At 37.7% G+C, this 21,108-nt stretch overlaps 1 protein-coding gene across 1 annotated transcript in view; it reads right to left on the reverse strand.

Moving 5' to 3' along the window:
- The window catches only part of RIT2 (Ras like without CAAX 2), a 171,866-nt gene that overhangs the window by 97,198 nt on the left and 53,560 nt on the right, over positions 1–21,108 (reverse strand). Inside the window, exon 3 of the mRNA XM_059873774.1 lies at positions 6,888–6,961. Coding sequence (XP_059729757.1) covers positions 6,888–6,961 — 74 coding nt within the window. The remainder of the gene's footprint in view (positions 1–6,887; positions 6,962–21,108) is intronic.

Consider the following 21,108-nt stretch of genomic DNA (forward strand, 5'->3'; position numbering starts at 1 on the left):
GTTCAAAATTTGCTGAATTTTCTGGTTTTTTGGGAATTTTTTTGGTTTTTTGTTTGTTTGTTTGTTGGGACTTTTTGAGTGTTTGTTTGCTTGGTGGGAGGGAATTTCACTTCCAGGTTCTGGGGCTAAACTATTGAAACTCCAGCTTAAAAGATATTACTTGGCTTTTGGTTTTTTCATTTCCCTTCCTGCTGGCAGGAAATAATAATTGCATTTTAGAAAGCTTTTTCCAGCTTTTTCCATCTCATGTGGTTTAGCAAGTGAAATGTTTGGATGATTCTGATAGCAGTTTATAATTTTTTCCTTTTGTTCTCTTTGTCTGGAGACACCACCATTTAAAGCTTCAGAATGACATAAAAATCACTTAATTTTTAAAATCTCAATTTTTTGGGGACAACCTACTTCTCCTATGAAACATTAAAGCCCTGCTCTTCCAAAGGAACCATTTCTTGGTCATTTGTTCAGGGGAAATGGGCACCATGTGGTGCTGTAATATGTGCTTGTTTTCTCAGCATTCAAGCCAATTTTTTTAGTCCTGGGTATATTATTATGTTGTGAGCTCTGTGAAAACTGGCGGAGGTAGAATTCAGTTTTCTGCCCACTGGCGTCCCTGGTTCGTGTACAGCTACTTGGTAACAAGTAGATTTTGATAGAAAACCTCTGTAAAATGGACCTCGAAGTGAGATTATCTAGGACAGTCAAATATATATATATAAAGAAATCAGGACACATTTAGTGTATGTGCAGTGTCTGCTGGGACTTCAAAGTACTTCAGTACCGTTCACTGGTGTAAAGAAAAAGTGTAGAATATTTTCCAATGATGGTAGAAAAGAAAAAATTACATTATCAGCATCTTGTGGTGGACCTGGATGAAGTTTACTCATATGGAATATGTTTACATAGGTGTTTTTCCATACAATGTACATAAGAACAAAACCAAACAAGCATAACCACCTCAAAGCCAAATTCAGTAAAATAATAAAAAACAGAAACCACCCCAACAACAACACCAAAAGCCCAGAAGAAAATACTGCAAGAAAGTCTTGGAAAGAAGAAAAAATGATTTTCCAGATTTTTTTTCAAAAATTGTAATAATATGTTTTTTTCTCTTATATGTCCTTATTTCATTAAAAAGAGAAAAAAAATCTTTCAACAGCATCACTCTGTATTTATCTGGTTTTGAAAGCTGCAAGTTAAAGAAAGATGAAGAAAAATGAGAGGGAAAGCATTTCGAGTGAAAACAAAAAAAAGACTTTGTTGAAAGAGAGCAGATAACGCTGGAAAGTTTTCCACCACCTGCAGCACAGAACCACTGCCACTGACTTTGCTGAAGAGGAATGGTAGCAATGGGCAGGCAATCGGGGTTGTCAGACTCAATAAATGCTGATGTTCCCCCTAAACGCTTGTTCCCTGCAACATTTTATTGCACCTGTTTGACAGGATGATAAATGCAGGCCTAGAAATACAAACTGATCCACCCTTTATTGCATCATGATTCACTCATGGACAGGGATGAAAAAGGAAGTTGGGAATCTTGGCTGCCAGTTGCCTGCTCTTCCTTTGGTTATATACTCATTTTTATCAGCATATGCCTAGATCTTTTCCTACTGAAGTCAAGGAATATTTTGCCAATGATCTGAAGGAAACTGGTGTCAGGTCCACAATTTCATCTGTGATTTACTGCAACTGTTTTTTCCACTCTGTATCTGTGCCAAATAAGTGTTTCTCCACAATCTGTCCATTGGCAAATAAAACTACTAGGTCAAGGGAGACATTTTAGCTCTTCCCAGAAAGTACAGAACAACTTGTCTCAAGACCCTAGGAAAATTTCAGTGCTATGATTTTATACTTTCTAAATATGTTTTCAACAGCCTGTGGAACAACATACAAAGAAAATAAAACTAATGCTCTTCTCACCTAATACACCATGTTAATAGTTGCTACTTACTTCAATATCCCTGTGCTTTAAAAATAAAATGGATTTCATTTATGCACTACAGTACCTAGCAAAAAGTGCAATAAAATTATTTTCCACTTATAAGAACATGCTGTAGAGGCCCATTAAGACATAATTACTGCCAAAAAGGCATTTTACATTTCCTTGAGATAAGCTGCACTAGTGTACTTTGAGATTTCACTTCCATTGATTCAGGATTAGAGCAGCATGTTTAGATAATAAGCAGAGGGGTCTCAGATAACAGCCTGAGTGAATCATCGGACTATAGTGTTTAGTCTGAGAAAGTGTGTTTATCTGAAGGGCTCTTGGGACTAATATGGTTCCTCTTCAAAGCTTGAAGCAGGGGGCAAGAATCATAGTCCTGCAGGCTGGCAGGATAAACATGTCCTGTGATTTGCTAGCAATTTGAGAGATGGATTTCGGTACAGAGCGCACTGTTGTTGTCAGGTTGAAAAGTGTCTGCCTGGAAATGAATTCATGCGCACACAACTCCAGACAAAGGAAAATCTCCCTGAAATGGCATGCCATCACATTTTAGGGCCCATTTTTCAAGTCTCTGACTCACACCTGGGAAATATACCGGTGCACTAAGTTTATCATAAAAAGCTCACGTTTTAGCAAACAGAAATTGGTGCAATAATCTCAGAATGTATTGTCTCACTGACAGGCACAGAAACCCATTTTTCCACATACTTGCCTGCTTTGTATCTGAAAACAATTTTTGCCTCTTTTACATGTCAGATCAGATTGTTTTCCAGTGAAGGAAACTCTGCTGCTCTTTTAGTGTTCGGCGTGAGGTCTACACAGAGAGATTGGGTAATGTGTCATACAGGGGAAAGCTGTGGCAAGAATAAAAGCTCCTGTGTCAGTCAACAGTCTATAAATACAGCGGGAGAGATAACTGCTGTGTGCGCTCCATGAGGAGCATACTTCTGGGCTCCAGAAGTAGCAACATATTTTTAAGCTAGAAGAGAAGGTGAGAAAGCGCAAATGAGAGAACAGAAGGTTTCTATAACTCTGTGTGGAGGCTTTTTGTGCGCGGTTGGAGCAGTTGGGGGTTGTCACTCTCTGAGAATAATTGTGAGGGGAACTGAATGCAGAATAAAGTGCTTGAGGGCTGAATGTCCTTTTGTTTGCACCTGCAAGTTTGCTGGGAACCAAAGAGTTTGCGTCAATTTGGATTAAATGCATGTAAAAGCAGATTATTTTTATGGCGCACTGGTTACGAAGAAGGGAATCCCAGAATTACCTCTACCAACACTGCTTCCAAACTCAGTGGACAGGGGTGAATTTCCAGGGAAAGTCACTCAAAAAATGTCCCATATGGGTGAACAAGGAAGTTCAAGCTAACTTTACGGATACTAATTTGCATTTGCAGATTTCCATAAAGTTTGTCCTATATACTCCACATGCCATATTGCAGCTAGCCTTGGGAGTTAAAAGCTAAAAAAATAAACTTCCCCATTTTTATAAATATGATCTCAATCTCACATTTAATGTGTTTGGCTTCGTTTGCTTCTCTCTTTTTTTTTTTTTAGTTTTTTTTTGTTTTACTTGAAATGTAGATGCAAAATGAAAAGTTTTGGGTTGAGAATAGTACTTCTAGTCAAAGAGCCAAAGGCATCATTGATAACTAACCAAAGGAATTATTGGCAGCTTCTTCTAGATTCGGTTGTGCTACTGAAAAAGAATATCAGCATCATTTTCTTTGTTCATTTCCTTGCAGAACACCACATTTTCAAGCTTTTTTTGGTAGGAGTAGCTCAGGTTAGGTCTGTTTATGGCAATCCAGCTACCAGGAGCTACATCAATACTGTCTCTTGAAACTCTCTGAGGCAAACATATTCTGTCTGAAGCTAAATGGGGTGAGCAAACACAGGCTGCCCAGCTGACAGGTTTAGAGGGTGGTAAAAAGAAGGTGTAGTGAGTTCAGTGAAGCATAACTGCTTGCACCAGCCCTTACATTCTTTAAGAAAATGCCTCTTGTGCCTTCAGTAGAAAAACAGTATTGGAAGATCACAAAAGGACAAATGATGGTGTATAAAATAGGTATACAGAATCCATTGAACATCAGTTTACTTCCTGAGATGAGCAATTGGCCTATGATATAGTGTCCATGTACATGCATAAGAGAAAAATCAGTAACTAGATGAGCAAGTTTATCAATATTTTTGGTTTTCCCATTGTTTGAATGTTAGGTTGTTTTGTTTTTTTTTTTTAACTTCAGAAAGCTGAGAACATAAATGTATTTTTGAAAAACCATTTATGTTTTAAATGCTTCAACTTCAAACTGGATCTACCATTTAAAGTATTGAAGATTTTCATGCAGTGTCAGGTATGAAATCACACATGGGTTTTTAAGTCTTGATTTGACTATTAAAATCTGTATTAATTATTAGTAGTTAATTTGGTCAGTGTTGAAATTCTTTATTAGTTCATAGGTACAGAAGGGAAAGGAGAAACATATTTGTTGAAACATGTCCTCCAGCGCAACAACAAAATACATTAAATTCAGTCAGTTTCACTATTGATTTCTTGTATTTCCCAAATAAGGATGAATCATGATTTTTGGCTCCTTGATCTCCTGAAGTGATTAAACTCATTATTCAAAGTTGATGACGAAGTATTTATGACTGTGAGGACACCCAGACAAATGAGTTTTCCGCTGCCTGATTTAGAAGCTGTAACACCATCTCCAATTTGACATAAAACCAAGAGAAATAAAAACAACTAGGCACCACCAAGGCACACATCAGCAGCAGCACAAATGGGTGCTTTGGATTTTTACCCTGAGTCACCAAAGTCAGAGCAGAATTTGTGTGAGCTTTGGTGAGAGCACCATTAAGTGCTCTGTGAAGAAAGAGCCTATTTCAGCTGCTGACTTCAATGGGAGTTGGATTAGGTCTTGATTTACTCTGGAGCTGTGCAGTGCAGATAGAGAGGCAACAAATCCAAAGACATCTACAAAGACAAGCAGCTAAATCCAGGACACTTAGAATGGACAGCTCCTGAAAAATCGTGGGAGGGAAAGTGGGAAGAGCTTCCTAGGTTTGCTGGGAGTGTGTTTCAGTGAAAGAATCTACATTGGAACAATGGGGGAATTTAAAACAGAGATTTGCTCATATCAAATCAACTTGGTTGATTCATTTCAACATTTCAACAGAAGTACAATAGCTATGCCCAGGCTGTAAAATGGCCTGGGATGATAAATCTGCTGAGTGAGGTGCTTCTGCACACACCTCTGCATGCTACAAAGAGGAATGGATGAGGAAAAACAGGAGGTTTAGATTGGAAATGAGGAAAAATTTCTTTTCTGAAAGAATTTTCAAGCCCTGGCCCAGGATGTCTGGGCAGTGGAGGAGTCACTATCAGCCCTGAGGGATTTAAAATCACATGTCTGTGGCACTTGGAGACATGGTTTAGTGGTGGACTTAGAAGTGCTGGGTTAATGGTTGGACTCAAGGATCTTAAAGATAATTTCCAACTTTTAAAATTCTATGATTCTATGAAATAGCTGCACCACATTTCATTACTTGGTCACTATGGTATGCCATGGACATCTAATACTGTGGGTTGCTTGCTTTCTAATAGAGATAAAACTTAGGATAAAACTCCAGCTTTTTGATACTATTGTGGTCACCACCTTTCTCTGACCGAATTAATCTGATTTATTTTCTTACCTTACAACTGTTTATTCTGAAAAAATTCATAACCTTGACAATCATAGCCTCCTTCCATAAATTAAGAATAAGGATAAATAAATTAATAATTAGGAATTATTAATAAATAATTATAATAAATAAATTAAGAATTAAGAATAAGTTCTAGCCTTTTCATACAATCATTTTTTTTTAAATGAATAAAAAATTTCATATATGTGTAAATGACTGACAGTAGTTGAACTTTGAATTCTGGCTGCAGACTGCATTTCCCACCATTTGCAGTGCCTAGCTTAGGTGCATTCAAACCTCTAGGAAGCTGAGGACAAGGTTACCAGGCTTTTGCTTCCCAAATATTTTCTTGTTTATTTAAGTGTGTTTAAGTTCCTTTTTGGTTGTTTTGTTCCTGCACAAGGTGCACACACTCTATAGAAACTCAAGAAACTACAAAAGCCTTCAAAGAGACCCTGAGGAAAAGATCAGCAAGTGGCAGCATTTTGATTAAACAGTAAAAATATCTAGAGGTGGAAAGGAAATTAACTGAGTCAGGCAGAATAAATTATTGTATTTAAATTTATTCTTCATTTCTTCATATGAAGCTTAATTCCCCAACAGCAGACTTGCTGTCATAGAATTGGCAGAATCACGGGACTTTTTGGGATGGAAGGAGCTTTAAATTTCATCTCATTCCAGCCTCCTGCCACGGACAGGAACACCTTCCACTATCCCAGGTTGCTCCAAGCCCCATCCAACCTGCCAGGGATTGGACAGACACAGCTTCTCTGGAAAACCTGTATATGTAACACTGTGTGTTACTTTTGGCATTTTCATTATGGGTGAGCATTTGATATTTAGATATAATGTGGGGAGAAGACAAAATGTAACAAAATACTTAGTCCACAAGTAGACCAGAAAATTCCTGTAATAGATGTAGAGAAGGAGGAATGAGAAAAATGTAAGACAATCAACACAGTATTTATTAATTTCATTATTGTGATAGATGTTCCTGCATACAAGAGAAAAAGAAACAAACATCTTTTTATCTATTGTTCATTTTAGCCTGCCTATCTCCTCTGATGAGATTTGGAAGTTATAATGTTCTATACTGCAGCACTTCTTTAATGTTTCCCTTTGTTAATTCCTCTGTATTATTCTGCCACTGCTTCCTTTATGCTTGAATAGGGAACTTTAAGCACTGTGACCCACATCTCTGAGGTTAAAATCTTTGAGTTTATCTCTGATTGAATGACTCTCATTGGAAAATTACTCACCTGTCCAGCAGTATCTAGAATGTCCAAATATGCTGGTTCATCATCAATTCGGACTTGAGTTTTATAGGCATCCTCTGAAAAACACAGTGCAGTTTTCTTAAGCATGTGAAAGGCTCCGAGAATGGAAAATGAAACAGCTTTGCTAGTTTGGAGTAGGCTTTTCAAAAGCTTTCCAATCTGACCTAACATTGTTTTATTTCAAAAGCTCCTTTTTGAAATCCTTTCGTCACTGCAAAGTGTTAGCAAAAGGGAGTCTCTTCCATCACATTGTCTCAAAATACAAAAATTAAATTTTCCTTCCTTTAAAAAGGAAACATTTCCCTTTTTTTAAGTCCAGTCCCCAGGTATTACTTAGGCCACAAAGATTCAGAGGGGTTGTGCTGGTGCTGTGCAACAAAGTGTTTTTTTACTTACCACAATGAAACATTCCAAGAGATTTTCTAGCAAACAGTTTCATTTTGAAGATTGTCTAAATTATTGGGATAAACTCCCTGTGGCTCGGAGCTACTATTTAAACTTTTGTAGATCTCCAGAAAGGTTGAACATAAACCTTTTTAAAAATAAATTCTCTAATCTGTGTCTTTACATTCATTATAGATGCAGGCAGAGGAGGAGAAATTTGCTTTGTGGACCCTTCCCTTAGCTCATGATTTTGTTAACTCAATTTAGAAGAATATGAGCAAAGAAAGGGTGAACTACTATTTGCAGAAGTTATTTTCCTCACATTATAATTTCATTCCCCTCTCAACATTTGTATTTTCTTTGTAAGATTAAAAGGCACGTAGATACAGGCCCATGTTTATACTTGAAATAGTCTTGGAAATTATCTGTGCTCTTTAATTGCACAATCATGCAGAGCAGCCTGAGTGTTTTTTGTGACTGACACTGGAAGTGCACTGAGGCATGAAGAGAAGACAAGTGCATTTGTTGAACCTGAGAAATGTCATTACCCATCACGAGCAGGCTGGGCCTGTCCTGAGTCTGTCCTAGCAGACACCCTCAAGCTCTGCTGAAATAATATTGAGATTATAATATGGGATACTATGGCAGGTAGTCGGAGTACTTGGGACCTTCCAGTTTGTGCCATAATATATATGTTGCATTGTACAACACTTTATAAAAGAGTGGGAAAACCTTCTTTCTACCAGCAGAGGGGAAAGAAAGAAAGCATTTGGACACCAGTCTGTATAGCCTTTACTCAGCTCCCTCCTGTCAAGCCAGAGGGCTGCTGTCTTTTATGACATAATCACACACAGTATATTTTCCTCTATATTTTGCCTCAATTCAGCAAATATGCACATGACTTTCTTTAAACAAATACTTAACTCCATTGATATCAAGATGGCCCAGAGGCTTAATTAATTGTATGACATATTACCTTGCTGAGAAAACCAGAACACTCCAACCACCATATGTTTTGATTAATAGATCTTTTTGCAGGTATTGCTGAACAAGAAACTGTGTGGCAAAGTGGGACTATATTAAGGGCATTGGGCTACTTGCAGTTTAAGTAATTTATTATTGCATGACAATGTAATCTACCTGCAGTAGATTGTCTTTTCTTTTTTTTTTTTTCCTTCTTTTCCATTAACCAAAAATAAAAAATAAAGGCAAAATATTTGAAAATCAAACATGATATTTCCTTCATACAAATTCTATTGATACAATCAAGTATTATTAATGTACTTCCATACAGGTGGGTGTCCATTTGCATTACATTACTGCATACATAATTACCATATGACTTCCACAAATTTAGCTCCCATTCTTGGCTCTGCAGCTGAATTCTCTAAAGCCAGCAGTCCAGCACTCCTACTTCCCTTTTAACTTAGACCAATATGAATCTTTATACAGAAGATTTAAAACTGTTAATGTGGAAAAAAATATTCCTATTTAAATTTTACTTGGATAAAAATGAAACTAGATAAATCCTGTCTTGTTTTTAGTTCTTCTGTTTCTTTTTCTTTTTTTTTTTTCCCCAAGGAAAGGATGTACAAGTTAAGAGTTAGTTACAACTAAAAGATCCACTGGCCTCTGAATATAAGCCACAGCTTTTAGATATCTACCCTGCTGAACTACCCCAGGTGTACTCTGATATAATGTCACTGTCATCAGTAAAGTTTCAGCTGCTAGAAGCTGGAGCCAGCCTATCCTTATAATATTTTTACTTTGTAAACATAACACTGACTGTAGAAAGACATTTTGTCATTTTCATTTATTTTGCTTTCCCTAACAACTGACCTTAAAATATTTCACAAAGAAATGTTAGCATCGCTGTCCCATTTTCATTCTTGATGTATGCTGAGGTCTTCTGTTGGTGGTAGAGAAACATGTTTTGATATGCTTTGACCAGGTTCATGAATCTAAATAATTTTATAAGCAAATGCTTTTCACATGTAAGATTTTATTTTGCCCCGAGAAATGTAGAGATGAAACTGAAAGGAGACATGAGTTTCCTTTGTAATATTCTCTCTGCCTATGTGTAAAAAGCAGGATGGCACAGATAATAAAGAGAAAAGCTCAAAAATGTCCTCAGTTGGGGTGTGATAAGGGGTGTTTTCAACCTGCATGTAGATGGAAAATAGGTGGGAGATTTAACCCCTAATTTTCTTCAGGCACACATTTAAGAGGAAGTCTTTAATTGCGTGCTTGCCAAAGAAATCAGTCTTGAGCCAGCTCACTCTCATACCAGAGAGCAAATCATAGCACCCACTTATGAACTTCACCTTCTTAATCACCTCCCTAATGCTCAAACACAGCCACTCTTGTGAGGGCACTGCCTTTCCATTTTCCTGCCGAGTCACGGATCTCCTGGGCATTTCATTCCTTCCAATGCAGCAAGAAGAAGCAAGATGCAGAAATTGAAACCCCTCTCGATTTCATAAATTGAAACCACTTTCAAATTTCCCATATCATGTCATAAAGACCACCAAGAGGAAGAGCTATACCACTTAGTTCTGCTCTACAATTAATACTTTTAAACTGGGATTTTGTCTTAGAAAGTAATGAAAATAGAGGTTTAATTCTATTTTCTGTCTATTACATGGGCAAACATCTTTATTTTATTTAAAATTATGATGCAGAGGCATCAACCTGGAAAGAAGCCTCTTCCTAGAAGTCAAGAGTTGGAAAAATCTGTATCTTGGACCCATTTTTTTTGGTTTATTAGTAGCTGTGAGGTTAAGCAGAAATCCTGGTATTTTTATATGTTTCCCAAAGGATTTCAGAAGGGACTACTGTGTGGCTGGTCCTTTTAGTCCAAGCAGCATGGTACAATTTATGGTCATGGTAAGGGAAGTTCTGAGATCTTGCTGTAAAGAGCAGGAACAAGCTGCTCACATGTGGACAGGGGACAGAAGTTGAGATGTTCCTCTGAAACTGCATCTAAATGTTTATGAAACAAAGTGGGAAAATCTCCATCAGGAACACCAACAAACTCACACTCCAATATCCTCCCTTTAAAAATTACAAATGGTGTCTGCTGTATTTACACTGCTCACAGTGTTTGAGTATGCCAAATTTTCTTTCACCTAATTAATTTATAATATGAATATAATTTTCACTATAAAACTACTTTGGGGACTGCTAAACCACATGTATTAATGCTTTACATTCTACAGCTCTAAGGAGTGGTATTTAATAAAAGGCCAAAATCCAGCTGCTATTTCAGTAAAGCATTAAAAAAACATACAAAATAGGCAGGAATGATAATCAGACATCAGGCAATAAATCAGACAAAACCTATATTCTTCAGATTAAGCTCAGGATTAGTATTTTTTCTGTGAGGTTAATCATAAAGTCTCAGCTTTTGGTTTGGGTAAAATTCTGCAGAAGAGTAAGTAATTGCATGAAAAATCTGTGGAGGGAATTTACTGACATTGCTAATTGTATTTCAAACACTGACTGCAAGAATGAACACTTTTTAGGGTACCAAAAAGAAAACAAAACAAAACTTCCTTATCCTTGTAATCTGAACAATGTGTGGATATATGAACTGTACCACAAAAGAGGGGTTTTTTTCCTACATACAATGTTGATTTTTTTTGAATCTTATTTCCTACAAAGATTAAAAATAAAAATGGATACAAAATTATTCTCAGAGGATTATATCATATGGCTTCAATGAATACTGACTGTTTAATGTGTTGCAGGTCAGGACAAAAATGTAGAGATTCAACTGTTTTCTGAATGGTTCTATTTCTTTTTAATTTTAAATTCTTTCCCCCTTCACTAAATATCTATGCGTGTTTTTTTTTTACTTTTCTTTGTTTCATTTTTAATTTCCCCTTCCATTGTTAAAAAATTAAAGAAAAATATTGTTTAAGTTTTATGTTACCTGGCTTTGTGGTTTTCTTTTTTTGTGTGTGTGTGTTTGAAATTAATGCATGATCATTTTTTTAAGATTTCTTTTTTTACAGGACATAATTCTGGAGACAGAAATACAGTAATTAATGCAAGGTTGTATTATGACCCGTTATCTTGGAGAATCTGAACCCATAAAAAATATATATATGTACTTTTTCAGTTATGAACAGGTAACTGCTTCATGACAAATAGATTTGAATGGTGTCCAATTTAAAGGGGAGTTGTATTGGGCTTTTTGTCTGCATTACAGACATGTTCCAGTCCCTGAAATTTAGGTCAGATGCTTCTTTCTTCCGTTTGTTAATTCTGTTTCTATGCCTTCTAAGTAAAGTTTCTCTTCTCTGTCTTGTACAATACCAATTACAGTTAAAAATAATCAGATTCACATATCTAGGTGAGCCAACAGACATTTTACTTGACTGAGGAGGTGTCAAGCCAGCAGAAGGGATCCAAGCTCAGTCAGCCACACCTGGAATTCTGCCTCTTGTTCTCCCTGTGTGCCAAAGCAACGGCAGGAGACACAGCTCTTGGTCTGCTTAGATTATCTGCTACAAATGCATTTTAATTTAGCAATGCTCCTGAATGCAGGATGGTCATGAGTCTTTGCCTGTATGAGGGCTGTTTCTATTTACAGAAAGGAATTTTTAAATGAAAAGACTGGATGAACAGAGACATAAACCACTGTACCAAATACTACACATAAACTCCTCCTCTTTGAGATAAGAATATGCATGTCATAGGAATTACCCATCCAAATACATTGCTATTAAAACCTCCCTTAGCAAATAATTATTTTCCTGGACTATGAGTGTTTTACAATTTGGGTGAGCGTTGCTATCAGCATTTTGCAGACAAGGACACCAAGTTGCAGAGGTTGCCTTCCTATAAGCTCTGCACACATGATAAGCAATGGGTGGTTAAGAGGAGCAGGACTGACAGATTTGATTGCCTTGTATTTTGTAAATACTCACATAGATAGCAGTATCCTTTAACATAATGAAAATAGGGATATTTGTACTGGACTATGAACTAGGTTATAAAAATATTCCAGTTCTGAGCTCTGTTACATCATTATGGTGTGATTCTTGGAGATGTCCAGTGCAGGGCCAGGAGTGGGACTTGAGCCAACTTGATCCTTGTAAGTCCCTCCCAGCTCAACTTATTCTGTGATTCTATTTTCTGCAATCAATTTCTGTATCTACAATCATACTTTTTTTCCCAGTGATGATGATTTTTGTTTCTCAGCATTGTGCTTTGCCAGTTGTCATTTGTTTAGCTTTGTCATGTCTTTGTCAGATCCTTCAGGTTTCACTCAGTTTCATGTTAACAGCACACGTTGCCTGTTACCAGCCTACAAAAGTGATGGTGACAGACAATATTATTCCAGGCAGAAGAATCTTAATGATGGTTTGCAGAAGGAAGAAAAAAATACCTCTTCCTTTCAAAATCCACAGCCAGAAACACTTCCTTCAGTAACCACATGTTCTGAACACCTCAGCTATTTCTATGAAGAGACGTAGGTAAGTAGTGCAGCATTTAATGTAGATTTTACTTCTCTGCTAGCCTATAAAAAAACTTATAGTGTAGGACCTGAGAAAATTAAAATAATCTGAGAAAAAAAGAGTCATTATTCATGTTAAGTGCTTATCATAAAAAGAATTAATTAATTTATTCATTGCACATTCAGTTGCATGATAAATAAATACTAAAATCTCTATATCCCTGTTTTCATTTTAGCATTCAAATTGCCGTAAACCTATTTGCAGATAAGATACTGAACCAAAGCTTTGGCCACATATGTCTTCAGAAAATCTTCTGTAATGTTTTCAAATGGCCTTGCTAAATTCAAATGCATATCACTGTTTTAGATTCCATCTCCCTAATTTCAATTGAAAACACGTTTCCTTTACTTAGCCTTTGTTCAGTGTCATAACATGCTTTTAACTAATTGCTGTGTTCTGTTTTAGAGGTTTCTGTTCCTCCAACGGTGCATAAATATTATCCCTGAGTTCTAAATGGCACAGGTTCCTTTGAGGAGATGTGCTGCCCTATCCCTGGGAATGTTCAAGGCCAAGCTGGATAGGGTTTGGAGAAACCTGGTCCAGTGGAAGGTATCCTTACACCTTTCCATATTCCTACCCATGGCAGTGCAGCTGGAATGAATATTTGTAGTCCCTTCCAATGAAAATTTTTCACTGATTATGCAGTTTATAAGATAACTCATAATTTCAAATAGTGAAGATGCAAATAAAACCAATTAAAAACAAACAACAAAAAAGTAATGATTATATTATCGAAGTTTGAAAACAAAAGAGCAGAACATCATGTAATTGCTTTTGTCGTCCAATATAGGAAATGCTAATATCTTCAATGGAAAGCAGAAGCACAACTAGATTACGTCCAGATCCTCAAAGAAACCTCTTCATTTAATTCTAATCAATGAAAAGCAGTGTCTAAATGCTTAGAGGGGCACAGAGCATAAAACCATAGAATCACAGAATTGTTTGATTTGGGAGGGACCTAAAAGAATCTCATTCTATCTCCCCTTGCCATGGGAAGGGACACCTTCTACTAGACTAAAGTTGCTCTAAGCCCTGCCCAACCTGCCCTTGAATACTTCCAGGGATGTTCACTTCCCTTGAACACCTCTGCCAACCTGATGAACCTCTGGAACCATTGCAGCAGAATAAAAACTTCAATTTAGGCCCACTAAGTCTCATGAAGCCGCACTATTCATTATTAGTCGTTTTTAGTATCCACCTTCATCATACTCTTGTCTGGCTCCTTTACCTCAGGCTTTGGCTGCATCTGCTTCCAATAATTCATCTAAAAGCTTCCTCAGCCTAATGGGCATTTCTGTTCAGCTCTCACCTCACCACAGTGCTCCTCTCCTAATGCCATTATGTATCTGTCTTAGAACAGCTGCTCTCAAATTAACTTTCTCCCTCTTGTTGGGCTGCCTAATGTTTCAGAGCTGTGCTCTGCAGGGCAGGACTGATAACACTGAACTGCTGAAGCAGCCTGATTGATTTTCAGTTTTGGCTAAGTACATGCCAGTTTTCTTGGTGACCTGAAATGCACTCAGTGCCTTTTAAATTGGGAAATGGGTTATCCATTGAACAATCCATCTTCTATTTTTTTTTTCCTCTTTCAGTTTTACCTATAGACGTGTACAAGAACCTCTTCCTGAATGTCAGCTTGCTTTTTCATTACCCTGATGCCCTTTCACTCTTTGCTGAAAAACACTGGAAGCAAAAGCAGCTTAATCTCACTTAGAATATGGTAAGTCAAAAAAAAAAAAAGAAAAGAAAATACAAAAAACAACAGCATTATCTGTGCTCTAAAATAATTAGTGTGATCAGAAATCTTAGGGAATTGAACTTTGAGCCAGTTCAATTTAGTTTCACTTCTCCCTTTGGGTTCTCATGATCACAAAGTTTCTTTAAAAAGCAGTTGGAAAAGGAGGCATTGGTCTGCCCAGCTTTCAAGAACAACTAAAATTAAGAATGATTGTGCTGAACAGTTTTGCACAGGAGAGAATTTCTTCTATATGGGGTAATCAACAAGGATACAAAGCACAATGTACAATAGAAAATTCAAGGTAAGACACCTATTTCCAGACAAAGGAGGTAAAAATATAAACCTTGGTAGCCAGCAAGGCAAACTCCTTGCTACCTTTTCTGGTTTTGTAGCACATTGCACCCAGTCAGAACTCTGTCATCAGGGCCCAAAGTTTATGAATTACAGTAGGATATGTGAGCATAACAGTATATGTGACTTTATTCACTCCTGAGAAAAATCTTAGGCCCATTAGCAAATTGAAAATTAAGCACAAAACCAGTAATGCAAATATCTCCTTCTACAGGAACAGTATTCTTATATTTTATGTATTAGTTTTTTACTGTTTGCAACATTTTATTTTCTAGTTGCAGATAAGTGTTTCCCCCTCCAAAAAAAAATTCATATTAATTAAAGCAAAATGCTTTTTCAAAAGGCCACAGAGTGGTTACAAGTTCTAATCAAGATCAAATTTATTTTACAATTTATATAACCAAGATGAAGTCTAGAAAGCCATGCACCCCTCTTCTTTCATTTCCCCAAACACGTAGATGGAGAAACTCATTCCATTCTTACGTTGTAACACATTGTGAAACGCAGAATTCTTCTGGGTTTAGCCACCTCCTTTAAATGATAACTTTCTGCTGGGACACAGATTTAAGTAAAAGATGACACAGTCGAGCTGAATAATTTGGTCCAGTGAAGCAGTTTTCAGTTATGATGCAAATGCTGTTATCAACAAAGCCACCATTTATGAACTTAACCTGCAAATATGCACATATGTGACTAATTTTGTGTTAATCATTGTATAGGACAAAGTTTGTTGCCTAGAAAACTTGCTCAGGTCTTCATTAGAGCTTGCAGTGCAGTCCACCAAAAAGGTTAAATTTTAGTTGTTTAGTGTCCCACACCTGAGTGAATAAAGCTATTTTTCTCAGAGCTAGCACTTACAGAGAAATTACAATTTCTCTGCAAAAACTAGCAATTTTGCATCTTAAAGTTAAAGATAACTCAGGCAAACCATTGTGCTTGCTGTTAGGAACTGCTTGCAATGTAGATAATGCTACTAATATTTAATAAAAGCATATCATTACTTCCTCTGCTTCCAGAAAAATTTCATTTCATTCAAAGGCGTACATGAACAAAGTGAACAAAATAGTCCTGTTTAATCAAAACACGATAATTAACAGGAGTCCAAGTACCCTTATCTTGGGGAACAAGAATAGCAGGTAGCAATTTCACCACTCTTTCAAGTCTGTGCTTGTGCTACTGAGTGGGAGAATCTGAGGGCTACGAATTCTCTTCTTGTCATTTCAGGGGAAGTAATTAGCAAGTTGGCTACATCTGCATGGTTATTAGCACGGATGGTGCCTTGGGTTTAGTAAGGTGTAGATGGCTGCTGCTTCCATGAAAGAAAGGTTAATGGAAACATTTGTCCTGCAATGAGGAATTTTGAATCGAGCGTGATAAATCATCCGCCTCTAGAAAACCGTGGCATGGGCGTCTCTTTCAATTTCAAAAATCATATGTGGAATAATTTTACTAATCACAATAAACCCGATTAAGGTAAGCATGTTTTCTCTATTCATGGGCGTCAAGTCTCGCCTCAGGTCCTTCTAAGTTCATGACCAAAATGGGAATTACAGGTAATTAATGGTAATTGCAATCACCAAATGAGAGTTGTGACACCCACGACAGAACCACTGGGCTAAGGCCACAGAGTGAGTTTGGTGTTCACTCCAGCTTCAGGCACATAATTCCCAGGACATTGGACATCCTCACCTGCCACACAACACAACTCTACCCCACTTTAGCCCCAAGAACCTAGGCTTTCTTCATTGTATTTCATGTTTCAAAGAATTGTCCATCTGACTAAGGTGAGATGAAGAGGTTAGGGTGAGATAATCATGCTCTATCACTTTGCATACTTATACTGTCATCAGAAACTACAATATGTGTGTGGCTTCACTGTGGACAGTAGCTCTGGGTAAAAACATAAACTCTCCTGTTTTCCATGTCACCATCCAGATGCAGATCTCTCCTGCAGCCAAAGTCAGTCAGAATCTAAAGGTTCAGAGCTGAATTCCACAGATCATATGCGGGGCTCAGCCCAACAAAAGCGTGCCACTGAAACTCTACTACAAGAGAGCAGAGAAGAACCTAAGAAGGAAACATTGCCCCAGTTTTCTTTTTTAGGTTAATATTAGTGTATAATTGTAGGCCTGAAAGGAGGACTGAAGACCTCAGCTCTGAGAATATTCTCTTCTGCCACCAGAACCATTTAAGCTCTTTTTCTGTTTCAAACTACTAGATTTATCAATCAGAGGCTTGGTGGATCAAAACAGGGGAAGCAAGGATTTTTTGGTGAAGTCAAACCAAAACCACCCATTGCTGAATTGGAGGTCTTCTGCCCAGTACAAAGCTGGTATGAAGAGAAAAATTGACTGTTTTGTGTAGAACAGGAAAAAAAAAAAAACAATAATGGTTTCTATTCTTGACTGACTCTTTCTACACTCTGAATATAGAGGATATTATAAAATAATTTTAATAAAAATGTTTCATTATTATAATTATTCTTACTATTACTATTATTATAAACATATACCACAAAAATGCCTTTGTATTTTCACATTTATAAGAAAAGGCTTATTTTTTCCTTCCTTCCTGAGTTTTAATCAGACCACTAAGTGCTTAAGAAGCACAAACACCAAGTAACACTTCTATATTTTATATTCTTTCTGTATTTAGCAGATACACAATTAATCTCAGATTTCCAGAAGAAATAGAAGGGTAATATACCATACTTTGATCCTCCACTGACCCTTTTCAGTGAAGAGAAGATGGCCAAGGCAGGAATATGCTTTACTTCCAGCACAAAGAAAATTAATGGAGTATGGAAAATAATAAATATGAGCCATTAGCAGCTAAGGGGTATTGGTGCTTTTTTGCTTGTGAACATGAGGCAAACACAAATCTCTCATGACAGCACAAAGGGTAAACACTTTCCTGTCCTCTTCCAGTCATGGTAAGCCCTTGCTGAGCAGAGATTTGGATAAATAGAATCATATAATCATAGCACCCCTCTACCAACTGTCTACCAACTGGATTTAACTCCACTGACCACCACTCACAAGCTGTCAGATTTTACTCATAATGCAGTCATTTGTTTGTTTTCTTAATTTCTAAAACAGTGGAGAAAGGGAAGTTGTATAACCAGCCAGATTATCAATTAAATCTGATTAGATAAATGCTCCAACAGAGAATATATAGAGCCATGAAGGGTCAAAAGACCATTTAACCAGTTTTCCTCATTTGGTAATGTTCCATAACCCAAGAAGCCCCACACCGTGGCACAGGTAATTTCCATTGCTATTTTTGGGATCAGCTTGTGGAGGAATTTTGGCTCATGCACTGGTGTCTGAGAGTGAAAGCATGAGATGCTTGACTGGGTTTTCACACCTCGCCTGCCCCAGAAATAAAATAATTTCTGATCTCTTTCATTCCCACTTATACCATCTTTTGCACATATTTGTTTCTACATGATCCCTTTTGACTTTTTGAGCTTTGAGAACTATTTTTTCACCAAATTTTTAAATTCAGTAACCTGTCAGGCAGCCATTCCATGTTGGGGTGGCTTAATTTGCTTCTGGAATACTACTGAATCAGCTTGAAAAGCTGTTCAATAAATGTCAGAGAGCAAGTGAGGCTGGGAAAAGGGCAGAGATGAAGAGTGGGATTTCCTCATTTTCTTCACAAATGAGTTTTAAGATTTGTTTTATTCCATCTCACAAAACTACAGACTGTTTCAGAGTCTCCAGTGTCTGCTCCTAGCAGGTGATGGCTCATGCATCAATCCTTGCCCATGCTTTAGGGTAAAGAATAGCCCCAGGTATTAATATCTACATGGAGATACTAATATCTTTCTTTATTAATATATTATAATATTAATAGCTCTGGAGAGATAGCTCTACACTTGATCTCTACACTCTTTCCTCCTCTGAGACTTCACAGCCTGGTGAAGCAGGGCTCACAGCTATGGCTGCTGTCTGGCACTGCTGTGCCTGAAGAGAATCTGCCAGCAGAGCTGCTGTGTTCACTTTTCTAAAGGCGTGTGAGATAGACACACACCACTGCATTGCCAAGGCTGAAGTGAGAGCCACAATTCTCTTCAAGGTGTTCTGACCAATATCCAAATTTTAGGAGGTGTTTTGTGACTTGAGAGGGGAGACGATGACTGGAGAATCAACCCTCTGGGGTGCTTACTCTCTAAAAAGACACTGACTGCATTTGCTTCTCTAATATTGCTTGTATCAGAGATGTTACCAAAAGAAAATTATTAGGTTAAGCAATGTTTCCCTGGTTTTTGAAAATGTTAATCAAAATAGAACTGTCACCTGCTGTAAAGAGACCTAAAAATAATTCCATGAGTCATATGTATAAGAAAACCTGAATGTTGGACATCGAAATTATGATCAGGATTTCAGGGGTGATTGCCCTTGAGTACAGACAGAAAAATGCAAGTTCTTGTTTGATAATTTTTTGTGTGAAATCTGAAAACAATTTAGGACTGAATAGCTGTCTTATGAAGACGAAGTTCAAAGAAGGAAAGTTTAACATTAGAGCAGGAGATCGTGTGTCTGAGTAACACAGCTTGTTTAGAGCAGGACCAGTCTAGCCCTTTAACAAGAAAAATACTGAAGTTCTCAATGGAAAGAATCAAATTTCATCATGATTTGAGACTTCATCTAAGACAAACATATCTCCTACTGAAATGCTGACAGATTATCCGACAATCATTAATGTGAGCTTTAAAGAAAAAATACTGCATTTTAAAAAGAAATATCCCAGAGAGAAATGGGATATTTGGCTTTCAAGTCAAATTGTTTCCATCAGAGAGAGAAAAATCTGCTGTGATTTTCCAGTCTTCCCTCTCTGTACTTTCAAATAATTTGTATTTCCTTTCATAGTTAGATGGAATAGTAACATTAAGCAGAAGGCATGTTATTGCCTCCTTGAAATCTAAACTAACTGAGCAGTTTGGGCACTTTTTCCATTCTTATTTTCTTGATGCTACTTCCTACTTTTCTATGCATGGCTTATTTTTCTCTTACCATGGAAGACCCTCCACTGCCAGACACATGACAGTGCTCTCCTTTCTGTTGCCACCTTAGCAAGGATGGTGCACAGCACGTCTCACTCTTCCTTTTCCTGTATCCAGGCACTCTGACAGGTATCACAGTGAATTGTGAAGGTCCTTGTTCTGACAGAGCTGTCAGAGGATGCACCACAATTCATCTTGAGGCATCTAGATTTAGAAAACTACAGAGTATTTGTCTATATGCAAGGTAGGTAGCTAAAATCTCCTCGCTCTGAAGTGTGGATGCTCTCTAGTTGTCCATGCTGGAGTCTGGATGTTTGGTATGCTCTTGGGAATGTTTTCTGGTTTTCAGTCACTGGACTGGAAGGGCTCTGATGATTCATAGATCCTGTGTCACACTCACAGGGGAACAGATATCTGCCTCACAGGAGCTCTGGGAGATCTACAGCCTTCTGGGTGGGGATCCTGAATGAAAGCAGGACTGCAGGGCACAGAATCCTTCACAGAAAACTAGGTTGGAAAAGAGCTCTCAGATCACTGAGTCCAGCTGTTAACCAGCACTGTCAAGCCCACCACTAACCCATGTCCCCAGGTGCCACCCCTATAGGGATTTTAAATCCTTCTAGGAGTGGGGACTGGTGACACCACCACTGCCCTGGCAGCCTGTGCCACTGCTTAATAACCTTTCAGGGGAAGAAAAAAAAATTATCCAGTGTAAACCTTCTCTGGAGCAAGTTGAGGCCATTTCCTTTTGTCCTGCCCTGTTCCCTGAGAGCAGAGCCTGACCCTTCCACTGGCTGTCCCCTCCTGTCAGGGAGTTGTGCAGAGCCAGAAGGTCCCCCCTGAGCCTCCTTTTCTCCAGGCTGGGCCCCCATATCTCCCTTGGTCACTTCTCATCAGACTTGTGCTCCAGATCCTTCCCCATCTCTGCTCCCTTCTCTGGACACACTCCAGAGGATCTCAAATTGCTGCCACAAACAGTGATAAAGGAACTAAGCAAAGAACTGAATCTCCTCTCCTAAATCTCCCTGAATCTCACATAATTGGAACCAAGATATAAGATTCATGTGGAGAATTTATAATTTGGATGTCTAAATGTGAGCCTTCTTCAAACAGAATATCCATAATCTCTGCTCTTTTTGATAGACCTAAGTCAAAATGCTTTTCACCAAAGGTGATTATTAATCTCTTAATAATGCA

This window comes from Haemorhous mexicanus, chromosome Z (assembly GCF_027477595.1).
Source record: "Haemorhous mexicanus isolate bHaeMex1 chromosome Z, bHaeMex1.pri, whole genome shotgun sequence".
Taxonomy (NCBI): domain Eukaryota; kingdom Metazoa; phylum Chordata; class Aves; order Passeriformes; family Fringillidae; genus Haemorhous; species Haemorhous mexicanus.